The 26,498-nt window shown below is 38.6% G+C and overlaps 2 protein-coding genes across 12 annotated transcripts in view; one reads left to right on the plus strand and one right to left on the minus strand.

Annotated features, from left to right (window-relative positions):
- Positions 1-5,928, plus strand: part of celf4 (CUGBP, Elav-like family member 4) — a 117,677-nt gene extending 111,749 nt beyond the window's left edge. For all 8 annotated transcript variants that reach the window (XM_024270936.2, XM_024270937.2, XM_024270934.2 and 5 more), the window contains exon 14: positions 328-5,928. The gene's annotated coding sequence lies outside the window, so the exon portion shown is untranslated. The remainder of the gene's footprint in view (positions 1-327) is intronic.
- The window catches only part of kiaa1328 (KIAA1328 ortholog), a 25,595-nt gene continuing 507 nt past the window's right edge, over positions 1,411-26,498 (minus strand). Inside the window, exons 2-14 of one of the 4 annotated variants that reach the window (XR_002919101.2) lie at positions 24,921-24,956; positions 24,542-24,807; positions 23,598-23,698; positions 23,042-23,157; positions 16,896-17,020; positions 15,144-15,508; positions 14,847-15,050; positions 14,601-14,696; positions 14,381-14,472; positions 14,075-14,186; positions 4,055-4,286; positions 2,079-2,130; positions 1,411-1,764 (exon numbers count right to left, since the gene is read on the minus strand). Coding sequence is in view for 3 of the 4 variants with exons in the window: in XM_024270928.2 (XP_024126696.1) it covers positions 6,392-6,605; positions 14,075-14,186; positions 14,381-14,472; positions 14,601-14,696; positions 14,847-15,050; positions 15,144-15,508; positions 16,896-17,020; positions 23,042-23,157; positions 23,598-23,698; positions 24,542-24,807; positions 24,921-24,956 (1,727 nt within the window). In the remaining variant the exon portion in view is untranslated. Of the gene's footprint in view, positions 2,131-4,054; positions 4,287-6,362; positions 6,606-14,074; positions 14,187-14,380; positions 14,473-14,600; positions 14,697-14,846; positions 15,051-15,143; positions 15,509-16,895; positions 17,021-23,041; positions 23,158-23,597; positions 23,699-24,541; positions 24,808-24,920; positions 24,957-26,498 lie in introns of those variants that run through there. The other 3 variants (XM_024270929.2, XM_024270928.2, XM_024270930.1) reach the window with 3 other exon arrangements.

Consider the following 26,498-nt stretch of genomic DNA (forward strand, 5'->3'; position numbering starts at 1 on the left):
GTTTAAAACTGTACGCCTGCATAGCTCAGACATTGTTTGACGTTTTTTTGCTACGCTAATGTTAGCTTGGGGTTGTGAGCTAGCAGGAGAGAATGTAAACAAACTCCTGCTGCTCTGCAGAAAATATGTCCTAGAAAATGACAGGATTTGGGTTTTGATTAAAATTTGCACAAGCAAAATTAAAAGAAAAATGTTTACGATAGAGAAAAATATAGTTGGGTTCGAAATAACCTCTCTGATTTTTTAAAAATAGGCTAAAATTTCTGAAAAAAACAGAAGTTGAAGTATTTTTTATTTATTTATTCTAATTTTGGTTTGTCTTCTTAGGTTTCGTTGAATCAAATGTTGAAGATTTGCTACCCACCTCCGAGTGCAAGCTCAACATCTGGACCACAGAGGCTGCTTCAGAAAAAGAGCGCAGAGGGAGCAGTGACCGGGTCAAGGGCGCCTCCTTTTTGGATGTACCAACATATGGAACTCAGAGAGCAGCTGGATGAGCCTCGTCAGCCCCGGGACTTCTTTTTCTTCTGCAATCATGTACACACCCCCTTCCCCCGACTAAAACCCCACCCGCTTTGAAAGACAGCTACCTTTTTCTGGACCACAAAAAACTTTTACTTGAACACTGGCGAAAGGGGGGAAAAAAAGTAAAAGATTCTCCTTTAAACCTAATTACAGTGACCAACGATATCAAACTCTGTAAGGGAATACGGATGTCAAAAAAAAAATCCAGCAAGAACAAAGCAAACTTTAAAGAAAAAAAAAACTAACTAAAAAAAGCTGCCGCAGAGGATCTTTTCATAAGATGGTGTGAGCTTTTGGACAATTCACTTTTAAAGACCAATTTCTAAGACTTGATACAAGAAGGAACACATTCTCGGAGAGAGGACCCAAGTAGGTGTTCGCAGGACACAGATTTGCTTAAATTTTGGGATGGCCATGTTTAGCTTGGAGTGCCTGTCCGTTTCCAGGGGATACCGTTGCCGAGGAGAGCCATAGCAACGGTCTCCAGGGAGTCTTATCTGTCATTCCTTAGTTGTTTTAGGGACCAAAAGACCAAACCTTTTTATCGCTGAGGACTTGTAGCTCTAATACAATTGGACCACTGCATCTCTTTCAGTCGCTGTTAACTGCTTGGAGAGAAGCAATTAAAAAGACATGTACATTTCAAATATATACAACACGTATATATATATATATATATATATATATATATATATATATATAAATACGTACATACTGCTGATATGCTTTTTGAATACAGGCAGAACTATTTCAGATGACCAAATGAGGTCTTTCACTTCGCTAGTTTACAATTACTTAAAGTCTTTATTTTTGTTTTTTCCCTTTTTTGTCTCTGGAGGGATGGCAAGTGCATGGGAGGGGCTGCTCCGTATCACAGCCTTATCTTTTTTAACTTGACATCCTAACCTCATAGATAGAAAAACACCAGAAATGTTTGAAATATATGAACTTGTTTATATTTGCAGTACATATATATGTATAACAAACATTCAAGCAAATGTATTCATATATACAATATATATGGATAATAGATATTAATCACAAATATATGTACTTATATGCACATATTTTATATATGTGTGTCTGTATATAGAATGGCTACCGACTACGTTGAGCTGTACATTTTTTTTATTTTTTTTTTGTAGATTTTAGCTGGAAGTTTGAAACGTTGATCTGCTCGGTTAGAATCGCAAACCCGGCAGCTCCCAAAACTGCAGGCATTCCTATCTCTGGTGTATGCTGGCACAGGAAATGTTGTTAGGGGAAACGTGCGAGAAGACACATTGTGTAAATATGATCTCAAAAATGCGAAAAAGCCACATTTTAGTAGCAGGCTTCAACAGAATCAGGCCAAATGTGTATTTTTTTTTTAAGAGGAAAAGGACAATTATCTTCGTTTCTATTCCAAGCATATCGTTCCAGCTTACACACACACACAAGTACACATCCAAACACAAACTTCTCTTTGAAACTTGAACCAAAACGAATAGGTCTCACAACCCTTGCTCTCTTTTTTGCATTCAGTAAAGTGCATGTAGCGTATGGGCTCTCACCATGTCAGGGTGTGCCTTGTCACCTGCAGAATCTGCCATCCAGCACTGTGCTCTACGAAATCAAAGAGATAAAAAACAAGAACTACTGCGAGCAGCAAATGCGCTATTATGATGTCAAAACTGCAGCCAGATCCATATCACTTCACAGCAGAGAGCTCCACTGCACGTCCAACACAAGACACTGTTGGGCCGATGTTGTCGTTTAATACACACATGCATTCATGTTCAGAACCACAGTAGACACTTCAAGTGGGCATTGGGTAAGCTGTTAGCACAGGTGCTATCGATCAAAGCTGTGCACTATCATCCCTGAAAAGCTTAGTTAGGCTTTGCTGCTGGAATGGTTTCATACAGAATACGGTGGAGCTTTTTTCTCTTTTTAACCTTCATTCTTACTTTTTTTTTTGTTTTTTACAGCTGTGACAAAAATGTTGGAGAGCACTTGTTTCCCGCTCACCAAAAACGTATCCACCTTTGCTCTTTCTACCTAACTGGAAGCATTCACTTCTAAATGTTATACTGGCCAATATCCTCTAGGAAACGAAAATTGAAACTGTAATTGAAGCAACTCTGGATATCTACGTTCAGACTGGGCGTGTTACACGCGTTCAAGAGTGTGTTCACACTTGACCAGCAAAGAGGGGATTCATTTTCTTTTTCAACTGTTTGCTAGCTCATGTTCGCCACCTACAGTTAGAAGAGGCTTGGTGCAAGTAAGAATTGCTTCCCTATCCCTACATTTATCCCTCTCAGTGGACAGATATAGAAAAAAACTGAGGCTATGTCTGAATTCCCACCCTAATCCTCAACTATAAACACTTTATAATGTGGGACTATCTAGTGCCCTGGATTTTAAAAGCAATTCGGACACCATGCTCACTACTTTTTGATGATGTCATCAACAGTCGTCTACATTAGCATGTAGCTGCCAGAAAATACATCAATTTTCTAACTTTAAAAGTCATGCAAAAACAAAAAGTCATTACTTACATTTAAATGTAAACTTCTGAGCGTTAAAGCACACCTATATGAAGAAATGAATTTTCCACAACACTAGCCTGATGTGGATTACTATAGCCAGCCCCAAGCAAGTCGCAAAAAAAAAAAAAAAAAGAATTTTGGACATCACTACAGCTTCAAATGCCCCTACAATTGGAGCAATAGGGTAGATAAGTAATTCAGATTAGACCTTGCAGTCATTTAATTCTGGCTGGGCACAAACTGCAATTCTTAATTTCTCCCACAAGATCAATGTTCAAATGGTTGTCACTTCCGTTACTTAAGAGAGAGACCTCTCTTGTTTTGTCCATAGGTCCCCAAAACAGCTGTAGAAACTTGCATAGGTAGGCGAGAAAATTAGAATTTTGATTACTGAAGCCCGAAACGCCCCTTTACATTGACTTTTCTATGGAAGTGTTTGTCTGAACCTACACTGCAGAGGGCAATGTGAACGTAGCTTAAGAGCAGCAACTGTTGCACCGAGGAAGCCGCCTTCCTTTTGCTTTAGCTTACAGTTTCTCCTCCCAATCCCCCAAAATAGAACGTACTATCCACCTGCAAAAGGTCAACAGAGTTGGATTTATTGGACTCTGCATTCAACACATTTTGAGCTGGTGGAGATTACTTAATGAATATTTATATGGATGAATATTTATAAGGCTATATGACACTTTGGAAGACAATGCTTCCTGTTGGGTGTTGTTACAAGTTTTCCTATAAACTGCTCATTATGCTGTTTCCCCAGTGTCCGCGCCTAACCTTTTTAGCAGTTTGAATAATTTAACATTTACCTTCCAAATCCAGCGAGGCTTAAAGACCACAACTACACATCCCAGGATGCCTCTGTTTGTGTGTCGGGGTCACATAGCAATCTGAGCGTGGCATTCAGTGTAAGCCAGATGACCAACACGGGCAGTGAATTAAAACAAAACTCCCCGCCGCCGCCCCCCCAGCACGTCCACCTGAACCCAACTTACCTAACAATAACATGCTAAATGTCACACGTCTGGTCCACGGCCGGGTGTCCTTTCTGTCCGCTCCGAGGCCAGGACGGAAAGGCGTCCACACAGTTTTTTCTTTTTCCTCGCCGTTTGTTCGAGCCCGTGTCTTCTACCAGTGTTTTCATGTTGGGGGGTGGGAAGGATAAGCTGGAGCACGACAACCGTGGGAACTAGAACGCCAGGCACCTCATCCTCATTTGCTCCGAAGCTGCAAGTTTACATGGAAAAAGAAAAAAAACAAAAAGTGGGGGTTCGAAAAACAAGAACAGGATGGAGCAAAAGTTTGAATATAAATATATAAATATATATATAAATACATCAAGGGATGAATATACTGTAAATTGTTTCCTTTTTTTGCTCTGTTTTCCTCTGTACATAGGTTTGCATATTTTATAGGACTTTTACTTCTATCTACAAGGACTGGATTACAAAAAAAGAAAAAAAAGTACTTTAAATACTAAAAAAATTATATATATCTATGAATGAAAATGTGATAACGCTCATGAAAACCAGGTACAAAAAAAAAGTATATAGTTGCTAGGATACGGTACAAACTGTAGGACCTGACCAAGGCATTTATCCAGAATACAGTCAGGGAGAGCATTGACCTCAGTTAGAGCTTAGACACGCATTGACCTTTTTTTATATTTAAAGAAAAAAAAAAACAAGAACACATTTTAGTGGGTACTATTCATTTATTTCTTTAGATATTTATTTAGAAGTCATGTCTGACATGATATGCATGCTTTCATGGCATTATTTTTCTATGAGTTGGTGCGTGACCAAATAGTTTTTATACGACATGCATGAGCTACCAACGTGGTCCACAAATGACCTTGGTTCTTCTGGGCAGGACCACGCCTTCAGCACTTCTTTGACGATGGAAAGGGGCGAAAAGTGACAAAGTGATGTCAGAGACACATTTTGATCCGTCAGCTATTTATTATTTATTTGTGTTTCTATTTATTTGTGCCGTTTGATTCAAGATCTGAGCTCTATTATTTTACCACACATCTCGAGTGTGTGCTGGAGTATTTTTTTTAGATCACAGCACTTCTAAATCACTGGAATTCTTGTCCTTTCACTGGTAAACTACTCGCAACAATGCAGTACAACACTAAAGCCTTATGTATATTGTAATTACAAACTCATGCGATTTCTGTTTAGCAACAAAAAGATTTGTTAATATCTTAAAAAACACTTTGAATCTGATCAATTTAATTAACGTTTGTGTCCATTTTGAAACCAATGCAGTGGAAATGGGGGGGTTACATCTACTGTTCAGTCTGGATCACAACAGTAGGCATGCCTAAAGGTTACAGGGATTCTCTGCCAATGTTTTACGAAAAACATTTTTTTTTAAATAAAAGGTGATTGACGGGTGGCATCAAATAAAATCATCCTGCCATTTTTGTTTTGAAACAGTTGACAGAGCTCCGATCTTGTTCATCGTATTCACCCTCCAAAGAGTAAATTTCACTGAAGTCTGTGGCCTTTCATCCAAAGGAGAAGCGTCACTTTCTTTAGCGCTGGTGTGATTTGATTTTCTAAAGCTCTGTTGTGTTTGCTCGACTCACTATTTCCATGGTTTGGTTTTTTAAAGTATTCTGGAACTCTACTGTAATTCCCAGTTTCAGCACAGATGGAGAGTGGGGAGATGAATGTTGCATATTTGGCTTTGCCAGGATCCTGATGAGCTGAGCTTCTGATTGGGCAGTGCGCTTTAGGCTCCCACCCCTCTGTCTCCAGACTGCAACATTCTCCGGTCCCCTGGACTCATCTTTTGTAATTTTAAATGAATGATGCGTCTCAGCTTAGCCCAATAATAAAGCACAGTCTAGAATAAATGATCCCGTGTGCTGTCGTGATTATGGATGATTTATCAGTGCATGATTTATTTTGTTCTGCTGGTGCATAGGCCGCCTAATTTTGAGAGTCGGTCGTTTTGAAAAACACACTCACACGGGAACAGAGCTCTTTGTGATGCAGGTGAAGCAAAAATATATCATCATATGGATTTTGTTCACAGGAACTCACCAAATTGATGCAATTTTTTCACGATTTGGCTCCAAATTAAATGTGAGTGATGAGAATTAGCCTTCATTTATGTTATGAGTCAATCAGTACCCCATAGTGACACAAACTCTTGGAAAAAAAGTTAATAAAATGTATATTTTATTAAATTTTCTTTTTTGTAAAAACTAAAAAATAGTCCATTTCAAAAACAAAACATAATCACACTCAATATTTTTAATAAAAAAATAATTTAAAAAGACAAATGACATATTTTAAGGCAATTTAATTCCTCATTTGTTAGCAAATGAAAAAAATATCTTCTAATATTCGGCTTTCTTCAAGATCTTGATGAAAATGTTGAAGACGAGGCCCAACAGCAGCATGGAAGACTGGCTGTGGACCAGCAACCCTTGACCTGTGACGTGGTGGTTTGGTTCTTCGAGCACTTGGCTTGGACTTCTCAGAAACTGGACTAAACATTTCCAATAGTTCACCCATCGACAAATCCAACCTGCACAAAGAAAAGTTTTATTGTGACATTTTTTTTAAATTTGCACATTATTAATAGTAATTGTAGGTATCAGCCTGTATCAGTATCGACCAATTGTTCTGAGCTGGTGGCACTGGTGAACATCTACTGAACAGGTGGATAATAAGCTTGATGTCTCTGCTGGATGACCTTTTCCAGCCAACCACGCCATCTACAATCCTCAATGTTTCTTAGGGGTTCTTTGAAAGAGTTGGAACTTCTTGACACTCCAGTCTGCTTCGCAGTAGAACTAATATGTGTCTTGTTGCTGTGCTTACGACGACATGAAACTAGGGATGCAAAAACTATTGATTCAGGGAAATATTGCAATACTTTATTTGGAAATACTTGTATCATTATTACATGCTGTCAAGACGATATTTAATTAGTATGAGTAAAAATGTAGTTCAGTGTCTTGCTTTTATTTTCCACTTAAACCCCAACCGCTAATTGGCAGCACACCACACTGAGGCTCATTGAGCAGCTCTACACCGCAACCAAAACAGAACAAGATCTTGAAAGAATCAGCTTGTGATAGATTGTGAACCCGATGTGAACTATGAGACACATTCACTCAGTTTTAACTAAGGATGAGTAGTGAACCGAATCATGGTGCCAAGTTTCTGTACTGGTACCGTACAGAAACATGAATTTAGATGCTTCGTGAGGAACGAATGAGACCAGACACGAAGCATGCAGTCACGCACTGAGCGTGCACCCCGAAGAGCTACAATTACCGTATTTTCCGGACTATAAGTCGCACCGGAGTATAAGTCGCAGTAGCCAAAAAATGCATAATGAAGAAGAAAAAAACATATATAAGAGACTCCGGAGTATAAGTCGCACTTTTAAGAGAATAGTCCAACATTTATGAACAAATTCAACAAGCCTGACGTAACGTTGCATTTGACATCAAATGCGATTCATGCGTCAAATTCGAGTCCGCTGAATCTTTTGATGTGCGTCTAATTTAACGCTCAATGCTTGTCCAAAAATGTGTTCATAAACTAGACACTCCCATTGGAGAAGCTGTCTGAAGTTTTTAGCCTCATCGCTACATGATGGAGGCTTTGGTTGTTTATCTCGTTTAAAATACACAAAAGATACGGATGATGTTGAGAGCTCAAGTTATTTGTTTTAAAAAAACTCCACAAAAACATCTATAATCATCTCTCTATTCTGGGTTCGGGACAGCAGTTTTTTGTCTTTTTCTTACTTCGATCGTTACCTTCTAGCCTGCAGGAGCTGCATCTAAATGACAGTTTTTAGCTGCTCTTCTGTCTGTTTATAACCCAGTTTAATGGCTTGTTGTCCTACATTAGCCCAGGAAGAGAAAAATAAAAACAATAATAATAATGTCTTGATGCAAATGAGAAGAACATCATAACATCCGTGAGGAGAATTATTAGATTATCAGGAACGTTTGTCTTGAACGTAACTTCTTCTTCTGTGTTTCTGTCAGCTGACAGCAGTAGATGCTGATACGTTTGTGATACGTAGTAGATAAAATACGGTATATATGTGAAAGGTGTTTTAATATTCAGATAAAGTTTGTTCTACATCACAATAAAAAAAAGGTAAAAAAAAAAATGTATCTGGAATTGTCTTGAGATACATACATGCATATCGTATTGTATCGTCAGACTCTTTCCAATATACACCCTACATAAAACTGTCCCACTCAACCTCACAGTGGCAGACTTTGGCTGTTCTTCACCCGGTGTAACCATCCCACACAGCTGTTTGGCTAGGTTTCAACCTCTGTGTGACATTGATGAACATTAGTACCTGTTCAGTATCAATGGTTGATCAAAAACCTGAATATCTTCTTCACTTTCAGCTTATCCCGAACCTGAATATAATATTGTAAAATCTCTGACCTTGTAACATTTATCTAGAAAATTTGATGCTTATTTGAAGGCAAAAAGTAATAATTCCAAAGTTTGGTTTGATTTTGACTTTTCTTTTGCTTGTTCACTTTGCATTTTGTAAATCGATTATATATATATAAAAAAAAAAGAAAAGAAAAAAAAAAACAACCATCAGTTGTATTTTTGGTGGTTTTTAACAAAAGCATTTTTTTCCTCATTCTAAATTCAAATTGAAAAAAAAAAACAAAGGCTTTACAAAGGAGCTAAAAGTTTGAATGGATGATAGAAACACAGACTCCCACAAACACAATGACTTCAAACATCGACAAAGTTAAAATACTTTGGTGTGAACAAACCCTTTTCTTGCCAAAAGTGCTTCTTGAGTTTCGGCAAGCACAATGAACAAGTCAAAACCACAGGAGCATCTGCATGAAAACAACATTTTTAAATTATTATTATTTATTTATTTAAGCCAGCTCCTTGCAGATGTTTGTGAATAAGGGGGAAGAACCTGGTGATTTTCCCCTAGAATAGGAATGAGTGAGTGTGCAGTGAAATAAATAAACCAAAACGGGGGAGATTAAGCTAATAGAGATTCAATCCCTCAGTCTGGCGGGCTTGATAAATTATTCAGTGTATACACAGTCGAACGACAGCCATTCCAGATACAAAACATGAATTCTTTAAAGCACGCTCCACTGATGTTGCTAACATAATTCTCTGCTCGTTTAAAGCCTCATCGATTTGCATCGTGCTGCTCTGCACACAGCTCTCTGAGGTAAAGGCGATCTTTGGGATGCACTTGTTGATATGCATGCGGGTGGTCAGCAGACAGACGCACCGCTGGAACTTCCAATCAGGTGGAATTTGTGTTCCTCCACACGTACATATAGACCTTGATATGTCATGTTTATTCCAACTAACTCGAGGCATCAGCAGCTGCAGCGCTTTAACAGCATGCATTTCACTTTAGCAACATGAATTAATATATGCACATGTTTGAGTAGGAGGGAGGGGGAAGCAAATAAGAGTTAAGTGAACTGAGGGATGATAACTGATGGGAGAAAAAGAAAAAAAAAAACTGGCGGAATCTGAAATAAGTAAATCTGTCTTCCTCATTTGGTCTGCTGCCTGTCAACGGCAGAGGCAAAAACGAGGGAGAAAGACTCAGAAAAAGAATGATGGGTGTTTGTCTGTTTGTATGAGAGAGACTGGAAATGAGTGGTGCTTTGTGGATGGAGAGGAACGCGGGGGGGAGGAACTCGGGGCCCAGTTGCTTCGGCTCGAAATGTGAGAATTTGCATTTTTATTTGTTGATTTATTTAACGGACAGGCCTCTCAAACAGCCATCCATCAACAAACGACATGCCAGTAATGAATAATGCATCACTTACCGGCGGTCACAATCTATAACAAGGGTGGGGTGGGTGGAGTGGGGGTACAGTTTGGGCAGGATGGAGAGAGAAGACAAAAGAGACAGAAATGCAAACGGATATTGAGAGGAGCGCAGAGTGTGGGACGAGGAACTTCCCGTTTGGGATCCGGCTTGCATAAAAGTTCCATAAAAGTGAATTGCTGCAGGATATTAATACCTCCCAACAGACACCATGGTAAATCCGTTTTACTACTAAATGCATATAAGGAAATGAAATGGACAGTAGTAAAAGTGGCTCAAGTTTCTGTCAAGGTTCGAAAGATGTTTCTAACCTTTAATAGCGGGTCATATGGAGGGCGTCTGGAGAGGCCGAGCCATCTACGGTAGAGTAATCCTCTCTCCTGTGCCAGTCAATACAACAATAAGAACCCACAGGGAACGCCACAGAAATTGGACTTGGACGGTATTTCACCTTGATGTGAATTTTTTTTTTTTTTTTTTAAAAGTCGTGCTAAGTGGAACGGAAAATAAGTGCTAGCGTGCTTTCAAATAGCTCTTTAAATGTTTGAGCACATACAGACCTGACCCGCGGAGTCCAATAAAAACGCCATCGATAGCGAGTGTCTCTTTTGCAGCTCCTTAAGGCCACAGAACTCCTCTACATACACTGCTTAGCGGCTCCTCCACACTCATAACTTTCATTGCTTATGTGGATCCTCCTGTTTTTTTTAATAGCAGTCCACCCCATGTGTTGCCTTTCATCTGCAGCCCAAACATTTATTAAAAAAAAAAAAATCATAAAAATACACTACTACACATATTGAGAATAACAATTTGCAAAGCAATCAATAGCAGGCGGGCAGTGGCAGGATAGATGGAGATGAGATGTGTTGGGTTGTGCTGAAAATGTCTCATTATCAAGTAGACCAAGATTCATGAAAAGATTAGGAACGTTACTTAATGTTAAATCCCAGCTTTGGTTTTGCAATTTGCATCTTTATTAAAACGGCTAAGATCAGATGACTGGATGAGGGAAGTTTGATGAGAAAAGCACAGAATAAAGTCATAAAGTAATAAAAAGTTTCTACTTTTTCTTAAATAAAAGCCAATCAGCTAAAGTTTCCTTTCTTCACTGAGGTTGGTTTGAAACCAAAGTACCTGGAGCCAGGTCAGTTCACTAGGTAACCACAAGGTGGGTTAAGGTAAGCAACGAGCTGAACAAAAGAGTTCATGGTTATTATTGTTTAGCTGCAAGAGTCACAAGACTTCACGTCATCAGTTTTCTTCCACACAACTTCTCCAAAACAAAACAAGTGATCTTCCTGAAAGATTTCAGAAGCTCACATGACCTCAGAAAATGTGGTGAATCGAGTCCAATTGAATTCAGTTGATGAAAGAGAATCCTGACTTCCCTCTTCTGGTCCTATAGATCATTTGATATCTGGAGACATATTTTAGCAATTTTAATGCTGATTTAGATCAACACAGCTCAAGTTTTCCAGCCATTGCACTGAAATAAACAGAAGACCGACTGTCAGTGTACGTCCTCAACACAAACCAGAGACTGTCGCTCTCCCTTCACTTTATAAATTCTATGGCTAAATCTGTATTCTTACATTTCGCCCTCTAAACAAAGATTTATGGAAATTCCCACCCCAATCCCCAACCACTAAAAAACTATATAGTGCATGACCATCTAGTGCCCTGGATTTTAAAAACAATTTGGACAATATGCTCATTACTTTTTTTTTTTTTAACAGTGGATATTACGTCACTGATTTCTCAAAGTGAAAATCTAATTAATTATTAGATATTTTATATCCAATAATTTTATATTGTATAACGTTTATTTATGAATCCACTGTGTTCCGATGATGAAAATGTTGATAGTTTGTTAGAAAATTATATTTAAACAATTTTATTTCACAAAAATTGTTCAACGATAATGCATTGTGGTCTAGTGTAGTGAGCATCAATACACACTGGTTTTTCGCAAAGACTTCTGAGAAATTTCTTGTGCACTCGATTTTGGAATTGTAGATTCCGACAGCACTAGAAAATGGGGAATGCCCCGTATAGTGCGTAGAGAAGGAGTTCAGACATAGCCTGTGTCTTCAAATTTGGGTATTGCTCCCACTCGATGACATCATCAATAGTCGCCGGTGTGCTACATTAGCACAGAGTTGCTTGTACTCGTAAATACATAAAAACATCGGTTGCAATTAACATCAGACGCGCATTTTTTTTGGTTTTTGCCATCATGGGTAAATTAATAACCTAGAAATATTATCCCATGTTTCTGCTAAGAAGAAGCTAGTAGTTAGTAGGCCTTGAGAGAAGTGTGCATGTGTCTGTTTTGTGTGTGTGTGTTGGGATTGTAGGATTATTTTCATCTCTACAGTCTGTTTAGACACAAAAGTGTGACTGCATTTGTCAATCGCTGTGTTTTATTGTGAAAGAATTCTTATATTTTTAAAATAAACCAGATTTTCTCATGTTTCTTGGTGTAACCATTTGCCAGAATTGAGCCGGATTGCACACAAAACAGACCAGTCGCCAAAACGATCTGATGCACAGCGTGAGCCTTCCGTGGAGGACCGCGGCGCTCCGTGCCTGGTGTGAACCACACTATAGGTTAACTGGGCGTTGAATGGAAGTGGCCTCCATTCCTCGCCGCTTTGCAGTGCTTTCGCATCCAGTGTGACCCAGCTGTTATAGACTTGAAGCTCAGAGACACAAATCAGCAAAGATTTACACAGTTGTACAGGAAAAAGGGGTTACTAATCGTCAATGATCAATTCCCTCTAAAAACTGAAAAGTCCTTGCACACTCATAGGAAAGTGCACATGTGCTCTCACTCAGTAAAAAACACAGGAGCTGGGGTTAATTCCCATTAAGTGACTGGGACTACGGCCTGACGCTCTCCACCTCTTTATGTCTTTCTGGCCATTTCCATTACTGGCTGTGATTTAACTCTCTTCTCTTCCCATTTTTCACTTTATCCAATGTTTTCTCCCCTCAAACACACTTTTAAGACCTCTCCCCTGCTTTCTCTGTCTCATTACTGTGGCAGCGAGAGAGAGAGAGAAAGAGAGAGAGAGAGAAAGGAAAGGAGGGCCAGAGCGTGCATCCAAGTCTGTTCAATTACACCTGCTGCAGGATCCCTGCTAGGCCAACTAATGGAACACAGCACGTCTCCTGACAGGCTGGCCACAGCACCAGCTAGCCCTGTAAAAAGCTTCATTTAGCTTTTCTCCACTCCAAAAGTTAGCCAGACTAAGAAAAGTTGGCAGTATTTAGCCAGGCTTTGGAACCGCGTTAAAAAATGAAAAAAAAAAATTAAATGTATTTTATTCTTTTGTGTGAATCAAAATTGTACAGATTTCGTGAAAACAAAAGGAGAGTTCACAAACAAACCCAAGACCTAACTGTATCTCCTATATTTTCCTGTTGCATCTCAAAAATGACACTAGAAGCAGCAAATACATTATTAATGTTAGCTATTGCTTTTCTGCTGTTATGTTAAAACAGCTTATTGTCAAGTCTTTAGGAGAGCATGTAATGTTTATTAGGAAATAGCTTTTTAGCATCCTTTAAGTCCCACTGGTCTTTTTAAATCATAATTATGCTATTTTAAGAAAAACGGTGTAGATTTCTAGGATATAGTTTCCGCAGAGCAGTAATAGTTCAATTTGCCTCTGAGTTGTGGGCAGTAATGGCGGCATGGGGCTACCCCTACCATCCCAACTGCCCCCATTACACGCCCTCCTGCTGGCTTACAACCCCTCCCAAGATCCAACCTAACATCACAGCAGGATGCCAGCTCAGAAAAGGAAAACAAAGAGATACATGGATCCAAATGTTTTTTATGTAATGTAATTTTCCTAATTCATGTCTTCCATAATCAGAAAAATTCCATGAGAACATGTTAAAAACTGCATTTTTATTGTAGTAAGTCTTACATTTTTAATTATAAATAAGGATTCATTAAGTGAGAGTTTCAGACTCAAACATGCATTTTATGGACTTACAAATATTTGTCCACAATGTGTAGTTTGCCGAGTCTTGAAATTCAAACTGTATTCTTGTGAAAAACTCATTTTTTTTCCATTTTATACTAAGCAGCAAAATCTAAAGCTCTTCCTCACTGATGAGCCAACATCAATTACAATATTAAATACATTGTTGAATTCATATTTGCTCACCTTGGTTCCGAGCTTTTGTGGTTTTCAGAAGCCAAGACGGGCTTCCTCAGATCTTCAGGAGGCTTGGCTGGAGAAGTGGCCATGTCTCTTTGAGACCGTTCTGATGAGTCGGCTGTTAACACAGAAGATCGTGTTTTTGACCAGAAGCAGTTTTGCAGCAAGGGACATTTTTTGTAGAAATTGCTAAAGAAAGAGCTGTCTCAGAAAGATAAAGCTCTGGACAGGATAGTGTGATATAGTCTGAGATTACACGCTCCTCTTCATAAAAATATGAGCACGTAAATGATCCAAATACTGCATATTTACCATTTCCACTGGCTGAGGACACCGGTAGGCTTTGAGAGTGTTTTTCATGCAGACTTTGTCCTTCAGGATGTGCTTCTGCATCTTTACACACCCTGCAGACCACAGGCAAATATTTGAAGCCGGCTTTCTCGTGTGTGACTGCAGCGTTGTATGTGTGGTGGAGTTTGTTTGTTTGATGTGTGTGTTGTGTGTGACTGACTAAAGCTGTTACTTGGTTTACCTGGAGGACAAATCTTGGCAGGAAAGACCCTCCGGCTCTGGTGCTCCATTTCTAGTGTTTGAGCTGCTGAGCTCAGCTTGAGTATGTTGTTGAATTCTAACAAAAAAAATGAATGAGAAAGGGGGAATAAAAGTGGGATTCTGCAATGACAGACATTCCCAAAGTACATAGAAGGGCAGGGGATAACTGTAAGTAAAAACGATGGAGTTGGAAAGATGGTAAGTGAGTTGGGTTTCTTAATTCTACCTGCTGTGATCAAGGAAAGACTGTTTTAGCTGCTCGCTCTGTCTGTTCAGCCTCTCCTCCTGCTCAGCCAGCCGTGCCTGCAGCTTCTCCCTCTCCGATTCCAGCTGCATCTTCTGAATCAGCAGCTGGTGCCTCTTCTTCTCCCAGTCCTCATGACCCAGGGAAGGCCTGGTTAGAGAGTCCATTTTACTCCCGTTGTGTGACCTGCGTGCAAATGTTTCCTCCTTAATGCTCAATGTTTTCCTGCTTTACAGAAGTAAAAAAAATGAGGAAAGTGTAGCATTTTGAGCACTGTACCTGTCACACCCCCGTTGGCTAAACATGTCCGGGCTGCGGTCACTTTTCCATTGCTGTGTTCCACAGCTTGTGCCATGACAACTGCCTTGGCAGCCCTGGCATCTGTGGCATGTGTGTGGCTCCCTGCACCCCCTCCGACTGCCATGCTGCTTGGCTAGCTCATCAGAGGGGCTTAGCTCGCTACAACAGGAAGGAGAGGGGGAGCATCTCGACTTGTGTGCAGCTCGTCTTCTCGTATCGCCGCTCCTGTAAACCTGAGTCCGACGTGCTCCGGTGGCGGCGAGGCCGAGGTAGGAGCCATCAAAGGCTGAGCCATTAGCTCTGCTCGCCGATGTCCTGCCGGGGGCTTCCTCGCTGCCGAGCACCTGGACGGAGAACAAAGTCGCTGCGAGTGCATTTGGCCAATTTAGGAAGCCTCTGAAAACCTGACGGGGTTTTTCGGCCAAAACAAACTGCTCCATAAAACTTTCATTTACAACAAGGCAACAAAAGTGGAATTTACCAATACGACATTAGGACTCGTTTACAAATCTAATTTGCGAATGGCGTTATGCACTGTAAAAGCTCCCCATTTGTTTGCAAGAGCTGTTGAGTTTCCAAGTGCTGCCAGAGCACAGCTTATGCAAACAGCCAGCGCCTGGACGCTCAGATGCAGCACACTGATGCAGCGCACAAGCTGCCTTCACCGCAGAGCGGCTGCTGCGGACATGGCACCAGATAAAGGCCTGCAAATCATCTTTCAAAACTGGACAGCTGCCACGGGATCAGAGAGGACAGGTTTAAGCTGAGCATGAGTGGCAGTTAGACCAAGGTTAAGAACATTATGGAATAAAGATACAGAGAAAAGCCCACCTTGCAGCGGTGGAGACTGATTTGTTGATGCTCAGAGAGCAGGCAAACACACATTATTTAGAGCTGCTTGCTGGACAATAAAGTTGTAAAGTCATCTCACTAAAGCCAGTCTTACATCTGACGTCACAGTGAAAGAGTTTGAGGTTTGTACATGGAACGTTGTAGTGTTTTTTGGCATTTTAGTACCAGGTTTTTTTGTTTGACCATTTCCTTCTGTCTCCATGTCTTTATAGCAGCTAGTAACTCCTCTTTGCTTTACAATACAAAAAAGTTTTCATGTTTGTCTCTTTCTTGTCAAAATTTGACCCCACAGAGTCGTGAGAGTCAAAAGAATTGACTGTATAAGAGAACTGGACCGACTGAGTGTGATGTCACCCAGCTCCAACGAAATAGTCAATTCAGTCACACCATGTAGGAGCCTGACGACGTTAGTAAGAAGTGATTGGTGGGAGTCAGTCTGAGTCATCGTTTCTATGGCAACCACTCTCACCAATGAGGAGTGAGCTTGTTGGAAGTTCTCAAACCCTATCACTTAAAGCGAGAATCTGTCAATGTGAGACAACATTCTTTTAACGAGGCATCAAATTGGTGAGTTTATAACTTGATATAAAGGAAAAAATATCATGAAAAAAATTAGGATTAGCAAGGAAAATAAAAATTAGCTGAGCAAGAATGGTTGTTTTAACAAATACAATGACTGAGTAATGTTTTTTTATTTCTCTATACAAGTCAATGGGATTCTAGGAACCAGCGGATACTTCCTGTTTGGAACATGAGGAGCAGATAATGGCTAATAGTTAAAACACAAGTGAAATCATTTGGCGTTATTGAAATGATCTGGACTTTAGCTATCTTGTATAAATTGGTATATGACAATCAAAGCTTTCCTTTAAAACTTACCCCACTGGGTGGAGCGGGTTGGCTGAGCTGGGCAATGGACTGGTTGAGCTGTGCTTGTTGCTGAGAAAGATATTGTTGGTAGAGCCCAAGCAACTCCTGACACTCTCTGTACTGTCGCTGTAGGCCTGGAAGACCCAGAGTTAAGGAACTCAGAAAGCAGAAATATGGACAATAGTTTAAATAAAACAATATCAGAAAAGGTCTTTGCAGTTAGAATAATTTATTCTTTGTAGATCTATCAGAAGTGATCCATGAGGATACGTTTGAACTAGGATTTTAGTACCCAACTCTACTGAGAAGGAAATGTGTTTCGTCAAAGAAAAGCTTCTGTTGTGACATTAAAAGGGGTAAATTGTGGCTTTAGGCTGACAATCGAAATGAAAGTCTCCTTTTATCCATTGAGAACAAACAGGATCAGGAAAATGGTGAGAGCAGCAATTCTGCAAAACAAAGGGTCCAGCAAAATATCAAAAATCTTGTGGCACGGAGCATTTTCGCCATCTGGGTCGAGCAGAGCTGTGTCGAGCTGACGTGGGTTGTGCCACGCCAGGCTGCTCGCCAGACAGAGAGCTGGCAGCTGTGGGACAACTAATCTGGAGCGAGACTACTGCTGCGCCTCAGGAGCCCACTAATGACAGTGGCAGCCCCACACAACACAAACACACACAAAGATAATGAGCGCGAGAATGGAGAGAGTGCACACGGACGCGTCGGCGCACGTTCAACTATCAAACATGGTTTGATTTCCTGGTGCAACACACACAAAAACAGCTAAATCTGTGTGCAAATTCCCCACCTGCACCGTAAACACAAAAACAACAATAAAACAAGCGCCGCACCAAGCAAGTCGTACACACACTTCTCCCCACACAAGATGACAGTAAAGCCAGCTCCTCCAGGCCCCATCTTTTTATGATGGGGTCCTGCTCTTGCAGCTGATAACTTTCACAGCATCCATTCAAAAAAAAAAAAAAACAACTCTCATTTAAAGAGAAAATCAAAGTTCAAAGTAGATTGTTATTGAAAAAAATAGTTGACAGAACACCACATTAGAGAGTACTTGGGTAGTTAAACCTTGCATTCTTTAACGCTGCAAGGGCTTTGATTGAACAAAGGATATTCCAAAGGCCACATATGACACCATCCTGAGTGACCCAGAGCACAATCAATGAAAAGAATGATACAATTCTTGGTGCTTTGTTCACCTTTTCAAATATATATCATCTAAAAAAAAATAATAATTTCAAAATATGGCCACACTACGGTCTGTGAACCGGTAATCAACAATATTCTGCCCAAAAGAAAGTTTTTCCATTTTAACCTTCACAATAAAAGCATATCCACCAACTTCCAATTGTCTTTTGATCTGTTTTCAAACCATTGCCAGTTATATTTTAATTATGATTATACAGTTTTAAGCCAAAAATTAAAAAAAAAATCTGTGACATTGTTTTGGACTGAGAGCTCTCTGTTTACACGCTCTCCCACTAGCTTACAGCCTCTCACAATCCCAACCTAATATAACTGGTGCAACAAAAATACTGAGCAATATTTGGAGCTATACAGATGTAGAGTTTTCAGCCAGATGCCAGTTCAGATGAGGAAAATGAAGACATACATGGATCTGTCGTCTGCAAGTGTATGGATCAGAATGGAGCAGGTCACAGCTTGTGACCCACACGGCATATTTTCTCCGTAGGATTTTTTGTCTTACTAAGATTTAAATAACAGAAATACAATTTTAAGCTAAGTTTTCTTTATAAATGTCCTCCATCATCAGAAAAAAATCCACAAGAATATGCTAAAAAATAAATAAATACATTTTTTATTGGAGCATTATCCACAACAAAATATTTGCTCACTGGGAACACTTAGCAAGAACCCAGTGCATTTTTATGTTCTAATCTGTGTTCACAACTGCATACAGTATGTTATGTGGAGTTCTGCCAGACATTATTTGCATGGTTTCAGCTGGAGAGTGCACAGCTCAGGAAAAAAAGTGAAACGTCCATCTAAGTTGAAAATTATAATTTAAAGATCTATATTTCCATGCACATTTACACATATCTGTACTTTGTGCTAAACTTAGCTTTCAAACATCAAATTGAATTGTTGAGAATTGCCTTAAAGTAATATTGCTCTAAAAAGATTGAAAAAGTAAGTCTTTTTGAATTGTGGCTTCACCCATTTTTTGGATAGGTTAGTAGTTTTCAGGATCACATTGGTTTGTTTATTGGTCTAAATAAATTAAAAGTCTTGCAGATGCAGATAAAAATCAGCAAGCATCATTTTCACTTGGCCAAAAATCTGCATGTCTGATTTTTGAACCACTGTCACCTTTTGCAGACTTAACGGTTCCCAAAGCAAACAAACAACCCTTTTCCATCCCACCTTTTCTTTTGTTAAAAGGTTGACATTTTGTTATTACCCTGTTGTACCAACCAATCAGTATAGGTGGCCTAGTTAAATTTTGATATTTGAAACCCTGGCCCAGCTGAATTTATAATTGAACAACCCTCCGTCTAACTCAGACTCCCTCTTTGCCTGCACTGATCTCCATGTATGCAGTTCTATATGGAAAACCTAAGGACATCACAAGGGCATCGCGTCATGTAAACTGCACTGGGAGGTCTGCTTATGCAGCATGATGGATCTTAAAGGGGATAAACTGAATATGCTCTCAAGCTGCACCTCGGACCAAGATTTGATACAAAGCTCCGGTGGGGGGGTAATGCTATTAGAAGGTGGACATAATGGGAATGGCAATCAAAAATACTTTGATAATGTTTATCTATGCCATGAAAGCCAGCAGCCTGCAGCATCACAAAGCACACATGAAAGCAACATGATTATGTGTTGACAAGGTAACCGTCCCCGGACAGCTAGTGCTAGGTAATCTGAGTGCTGCAACACTGATAAGATCCCACCTCTCAGGCTGTCACTACACTAAACGTGCTTCCTTAACAGCCTTGGACATAAGCCAATGGGGGCAAAGCAATTGGCAAACCCCTTTACATCGGAGCTGCAGAGTGTCGACAATGACTTACTCCTCCCCCTTTGCTCCAAAAATACTCCGAATCAAGGGCTTGGACTGAAGAGCTTTCAGACGGGGCCCGTCAAAATGATTCACTTCCCTGTCAGGCCGGGGCTCAAATGAAATAATGAAATCCACTTCAAGGTGGAACAAATTTGCACAGGAGGGGGGAATATTTTAAAGCCTGCTTTAGCACGCTGTGCCAAACAGATTGACCCCGAGCGGGGATGCGAGGGGAATGGGGGCGGAGACTGATGTGTGTGAATGTGCCGGGAGTCTATCAAAGTGTGCGAGGGAGAAATGGCAGGATTTGAGAAGGGGGGAGGTCGCAGAATTGCAACTGTACAAATGAATCTGAAGAATTCGGTCTGGGGGAGGTTTGTGAGTGTCAGTCCAACGATGAAAAAACATAACCTGACTCCTTCCTTCTGAAAACCAATTCTGAGCAGGAGAATTGTCAGGCACCTTCAAGATTCATGATTATAATTGAAATGTTACAGGCTAGAGACACAGAACTATTCAATCAGCAGGAATCTGTTTACACAGAATTCCTATTGAACACTCTTTCCTGAACAAATACTGCAGTTTCTTGCAGAATACTTTTATAAAATTTCAGTTGTGCAAATTAGAGGTTTCAAATAAAACTGATAATTAGAGTAAATAAGTAACGTCAGTGTGCAGTCTGAGTACATAGGTTTGAAAAAGACATCAGTCTGTCATTCGTTTCTGTTTAAAAATGTACTTTAAGTAAATCTATTGTTCATAATTTACATTATTCTTTATAAACATCTATTGTTTTCAGTGGGGCTATGTTGATCAAATATACAATTAATCGATCTGAATTGATTTAAGCTTTATAAATCAATAATCAATTCATAAAGTAGAGATCGACCTAACGAATCATGATAAAGTCTACTAGCTTGATGCTAACGTATAGATAGATTTCCCATAGGATGACTAATGCTAACGCTACGTCAACCTAAACATACATTCCTGACGAAATGAACTTTTTTATAAAATAAACAGGAATGAATTTTCCAAACTCTTCTTTTAAAGTAACCATTTGTGATCTGAAACACACTTTCGCTGTTCATACTTACTTCTTCTTTTGGAATAAGGTGTAAAGCTATAGCTCGACTGCCACCTAGTGGACAAACTGAAACAACCTCCAGGAGAAGCAGAAAAATTGATGGAGAATCCATGTGATCTCAATCTCATCATAATTTCACTAACATATTTTACAATATGTGAACTGAATCTTCAAAACATATATATACAGATTATTAATGGATTTCCAAACACATTTTTAAACAAATGTGTCTAAACGTGTAAACCCAAAATTGAATTGAATTAAAATGAGGATCAAAAGAATAAAAAAAAATAAAAAACAGAATAGAATCATTCCAGGCTCTGGTAAATTGAATCGATTCTGAAAATCATTGGCGATACCCAGCTCTCATCTCTAGGTTCATGACATTAGGACTCATTTGTTGAGACTGAGCTCAACCAGATCCTTTCGTACATTTTTCCATGAGACTGTCCAACATGCAAACATGCCTCTAAGTAAAAAGAAAGAAAAAAAACAGCCTTCCTATCTCCAGAACAAATTTAGTCCAATATGTCAGTCAGCTGCAAATGCCAAACGAATATTCCAAATATCAAGGGTGCTTTTCTTCCTCATCCGTGGTGGCTTGGGGCAGATGTATAGTCCGACATTCTTTATACTACAGACAACCCTGAGTGTCGGTTAGATAAGATAAGCTGAAGCGTAATGGAATTAGACTTGACAAGACTCTCACTCTGTGCATTTGCCTTTGGTGTCTCCTTAACCTTTCCAAGAAGTGCCAGAACCTTCTCCCTAAGAAGAGCTTTCATGACTCTTGCACACTTTAAAAGACGATGTGTTATTCTCTCCCACCCCGGGGTGCTTGGATATGAACACATTTTGCTCACAAATACCTTTTTTAATGGAGTTTCAAAAGTTTGCCATTAATGCCAAGTCTCCAAGCCAAAGGGTCTTTAATGGAGTTTTGCTTCTTTTTTTTTTTTCTCGAAAATGTTCTGCCTCTACAGCCAGTTCAGAAACTTTTGAGCAGTGGCAATTACTTTTCATATTTCGTACCACGAGGCTTCAGCTTTAGCTTCTCGTATGACCAGTTCATTTTCCTATCGCAACATTCACACTTGCCTGGTACGAGGCAATAAAGATTCAGCTGGTGACCCATCTGATCTCATTCCACACAACAGAAAGATGTTCTGTTCAACATTTAACAGTCAGGAAAGGTTAGAGGGGAAAAAAAGCAGAGATGAAAGCAAATACCATGGTTCCCTCAGTTAATATCAAAATTCATCTTTAGACAGAAAGATGACTCAGATGGTCCGAGCCACGGCTCCAACCATGAAATTGATTCTGTACACAGCGGTGGATAAGCTACAAGTACTTGCAAGGAACGACTGAAGCAAGCGTGGAATCATTTAAATGCATCCGTTTCTTTGCTTTTGTGTCAGATTGACAGGTCTGGCCCGAAGGGTGAGAACGGCTTCACGTGGGACAACACTGCCCCCTGCAGACGTCCCTCGAAAACAGCAAACAAAGTCTTTTGTGTTTAAATTATTTACACGTTTGAACTGTACTTAACAGAAATGGGTCAAAAAAATCTCACAAACCTCCATCAACAGGTTGCATGTTTTTCTTAATATCCTTCATAACTATACTAGTATAGTACTAAGTACTTTAATTTTTACAAGGTATTTTACAATAACTTTTGAGGAGTCAATGAACTTTTTTCCATAGATGAATGAGCTTTATCCAAGTCACACTTTCACCACTCAAATGAAAATTGTGTTTTTGGTGTTTTTAACAAGTTCTTGTAGCATTTTTCTGTTGATGGAGGACACAAATAAAGAAAATTAAGTTTAAACATCATATTTCTGAGTGTTTCTTTATTCAAATTGTAGTGAATTAGGGGAGGGAATAAAAATGCAGCTGTTTTTATTTTTATCTTGGCCAAAAATGGCATAATCATAATTAAAAGACCACTAGGAACACTTTTAAAATGATGATGGAGAGGGATTTAAAGATACTCCTGAGATTATTTCCTTGAAAGGATACTCTCCCTCTCCTGGGCTATGATCAGGTTCTGCTGCTCCAGCTGCTGGATCTTCCGTTCACAATTCCCTTGCTCATCTTTCAGCCGCTGCACCGACTCTTCCTTTTCCTCGCTAACTCTATGGAACAGGAACAGTCGGAGTAAAAGGAGGTGTAGATTAGGCCCAATTTATCAGGGATGAAAACATACAGACTTGTAATGTTTAAGACAGCTTAGTATCCCTGCAAAAATACAGAAGAATTCAATTCTGAGCTGGAAGTTTATCATTTGATTAAATAATGATAAATAATTATTTATTTTCTAAACTTTCAGTTTTGTAAAACTGATTTCACAAAACTTTTCACAAAATTGTTCATTTTTACACAAGCAAAACAGCTGTTGTTTTATTTCCTGAAAAACAACAAGAGGCTGCTTCTGAAGATCGCAGAAAAATCAATATTACTTTTTATCTTTCCAAATTCTTTCTTTTTTAAACTAACTCTAATGCTTTGCTTGTTTTTTTCAATATTCTTCGACAGCTACAAAGATTTGATAGATTTCAGACATGTTGCTGCTTACCTGGCTAATTCCTCAATGAGATTGGCAATTCTCCTTTTATCTTCAGGACAAAGGTCCTTCAAAGAGATGTCGTTCTTAGCTTTGTTACTTTCAGGCATCATCTGAGTAAAACAGAAATTAAAAAGTCACTGGAAGTTAAAATGAAAGTACACTGTTTTGGTAAAGTAATGTAAATTAACAGAATCGGAGAAAAATAATCTCCTGGATTACCAATCCAAACGATTTGATACTTTCAAAGATTTCAAACATTAAAGATATTTTTTTATGTTTTAAGTTGTTTTAACTTTTCTTCACCTTTCCAAGTTTTTCTCTAATCAGCACAAATCTACAGAAGCTAAAAACGGCCAGCCCCACGTTTTTTTAAATCGTTTTCCAGTCATAACAAGATAATGAAGAACCTCTCTCTCTTTCCCGCACGGAGATGGCGAGACTTTACCTGATTTAAGTCTCTTTATTTTGTGGTCAACAACAAAAACAGTAGAAGAAAACACTCCCCAAAAGTTGCTTTTGTTATAACGAGAAAACAAACTTAGTTTTCTCATTTTAATAAGATACTGGATCTCGTTATAACGAAAAAAACGTTTAAAAAAAAAAAATCATATTCTATACATCATATTCTCATTTTGTTCTTATTCTGATCTAAAATGAAAAATGTCGACTTATTACACTAAAGTTTTATCACTGTAATCCAAATGAACTACAATCAGGTACACAAATCTACAAAAAATACAAACCATTTGTTTAGAAGTAAAAAAACGTGTATTATTGAAGTGTATAACAAAACATTTCAAGCACTTCTATCAAACAATTAGTTTTTTTAGCTTCTATTTCTTTTTTTGAATGCTTGTTTTTGAGTTCTTAAGTAGAAATAACTTTCTGCATGAACAGATATATTTACTACTTTCTAGTGATTTTCTTTATGCAAGTATTTCTCTATGGTTTACCTGTGACACGGGACAGACAGTGTGAGGAGACTGGGGAAGGATATACTCTGCTGGCACAGCTGAACTCCTGTGAAGTTTCTCCTTCATGTATGTCCCAGAATTATTACTCAGCGAGTGGAACGGTTTGCTGGCAGTGGTCTTTTGTGTTGAGGGATTCTTGCAGATGGAAACGCGCTTTACTGACGTCCTGGTGGCTCTTTTGGCAGATCCGTGGCTGCTGTCTGATCCCAAATTGAAAGAAAAAGCTTTGACACCTCTGTCGACTCCTAAAACAATTTGTTCAGAAACACATTACTGGGGCTAAAAACAATGTTGTGGGTATGCTACGATTCTTTAACAACCAAGAACACAGATATTGACAAAGAGTCATAAGACTTACCAGGAACGAAAGCCAAAGGCTGTTCTTCATCAGACACTTTAACACAGAGAAGAAAAAAAAGTCAGTCGCTTTAGTAGACAAAGTTTTGAAATAGCTAACGTTCATCTCAACATTGTCAAGGCAGCAAAATGATTTGACCAGGGGGTTTTTAAACTTATACTTAACTTAGATGCTGTGCAAATCATTAAGCCAGTTTGAGCAAGTGTAAGAGTTTGTTATACACTCCATATTTATAAATAGCAAACTTGTTAGAAGGAAAATTATCTGTTGAAATATCTGTGAAAATGATGTAAAGAGTTATAGAACTGTGGTTGTAGACAAAAATAATTAAATGTAAAACTCCACTAAGGTCCTACAAAAGTGTGGAAAAAGATATATCTATCTTTTGTTAGTTGTATTTAGTTTTGATCAGGTAAAAACAAAAAAATAGAAAGAATGAAATTGCAAAAATGAGAATACTACGAAAAAAAAGAAGTTTTAACACTGAGAGGTAACTTTTAGTGTTTAATAAAATAACAAATGCTAACACATGCACACAAATTCAAGTAGCTATAGGCTACAAGGTTCTAATACATTTTTTTAAAAATACATACACAAAACAGTACCATAAAAACACAGACTGGAGTTTTTTTAATCAAAATTCAAATCATGTAGTTGCATATACATGTGCTTTTTTCAATTAAAATATCTGCATGAAAGTGTAAGAAATGTCATTTGCAAGAAAAGAAAATTGCAGGTTTTGAAGTTGTGAAAAAAAATCAGTATGTGTAAAAGAAAAAAAAGAAAAGGCTTTCAACTCTGTGTTTTGCACACTTGAAACATCGTTTCCGGTCCAAGCCAAATACACATGCACCTTTTTTTCATTATTTTCACTATTAGCATGCATGCATTTTCTTTACCCATGACAGAAGCCTTACAAATGCATTTTGAGGGAATTTTAAACACCAACTAAATTCATTGAATAAATTTGTTCAGGAGGCAATAGAGTCCTACTTTTAGAGTGAAAGAAACTTTCCAATGAATCCAACAATCATGTGACCGCAGTAATGCTTTATTTGTAGCTATATAATGATGATTTTAAAAACACATTCATAAAGTAATATTAGATTTGGGGGAAAAAATACCAATAGATAAACAATACAAAATAAATTAAGTTAGTGCAAATGCATTAACTCTTTTTTTATTATTAGCTTATATTTTTAAAATTCAATTATGTGGTCATAATGAACATAACTTTTTTTATCGTCATTTTAAAATCTAAATAAAAATAAATCCACAGATGTAATTTAAAAGAATCAATGGTTGCACGTATTACGTGTGACCATCGTGAATTTGCATCAGTTTTTGAGCTGGTCGCATATAAATACGTGCAAATAACATCGACTTTTAATTTTAAAAAAAAATCGCAAAGGATGTTTTTCTTTTGAAATTACGTCAGAGCGTGCAGCAAAAAATGGTGGTCGACTGAAACTAAAACTCGATTATTTGTTCCTTATATGCAATAACTTGTTGCAATTAGAGTACAAGTAAAATAAAAATAGACAATGTGATTAAATGTAAGAATTTTAAATTCGTCTT

The sequence above is a fragment of the Oryzias melastigma genome, linkage group LG5, assembly GCF_002922805.2.
Source record: "Oryzias melastigma strain HK-1 linkage group LG5, ASM292280v2, whole genome shotgun sequence".
Lineage (NCBI taxonomy): Eukaryota > Metazoa > Chordata > Actinopteri > Beloniformes > Adrianichthyidae > Oryzias > Oryzias melastigma.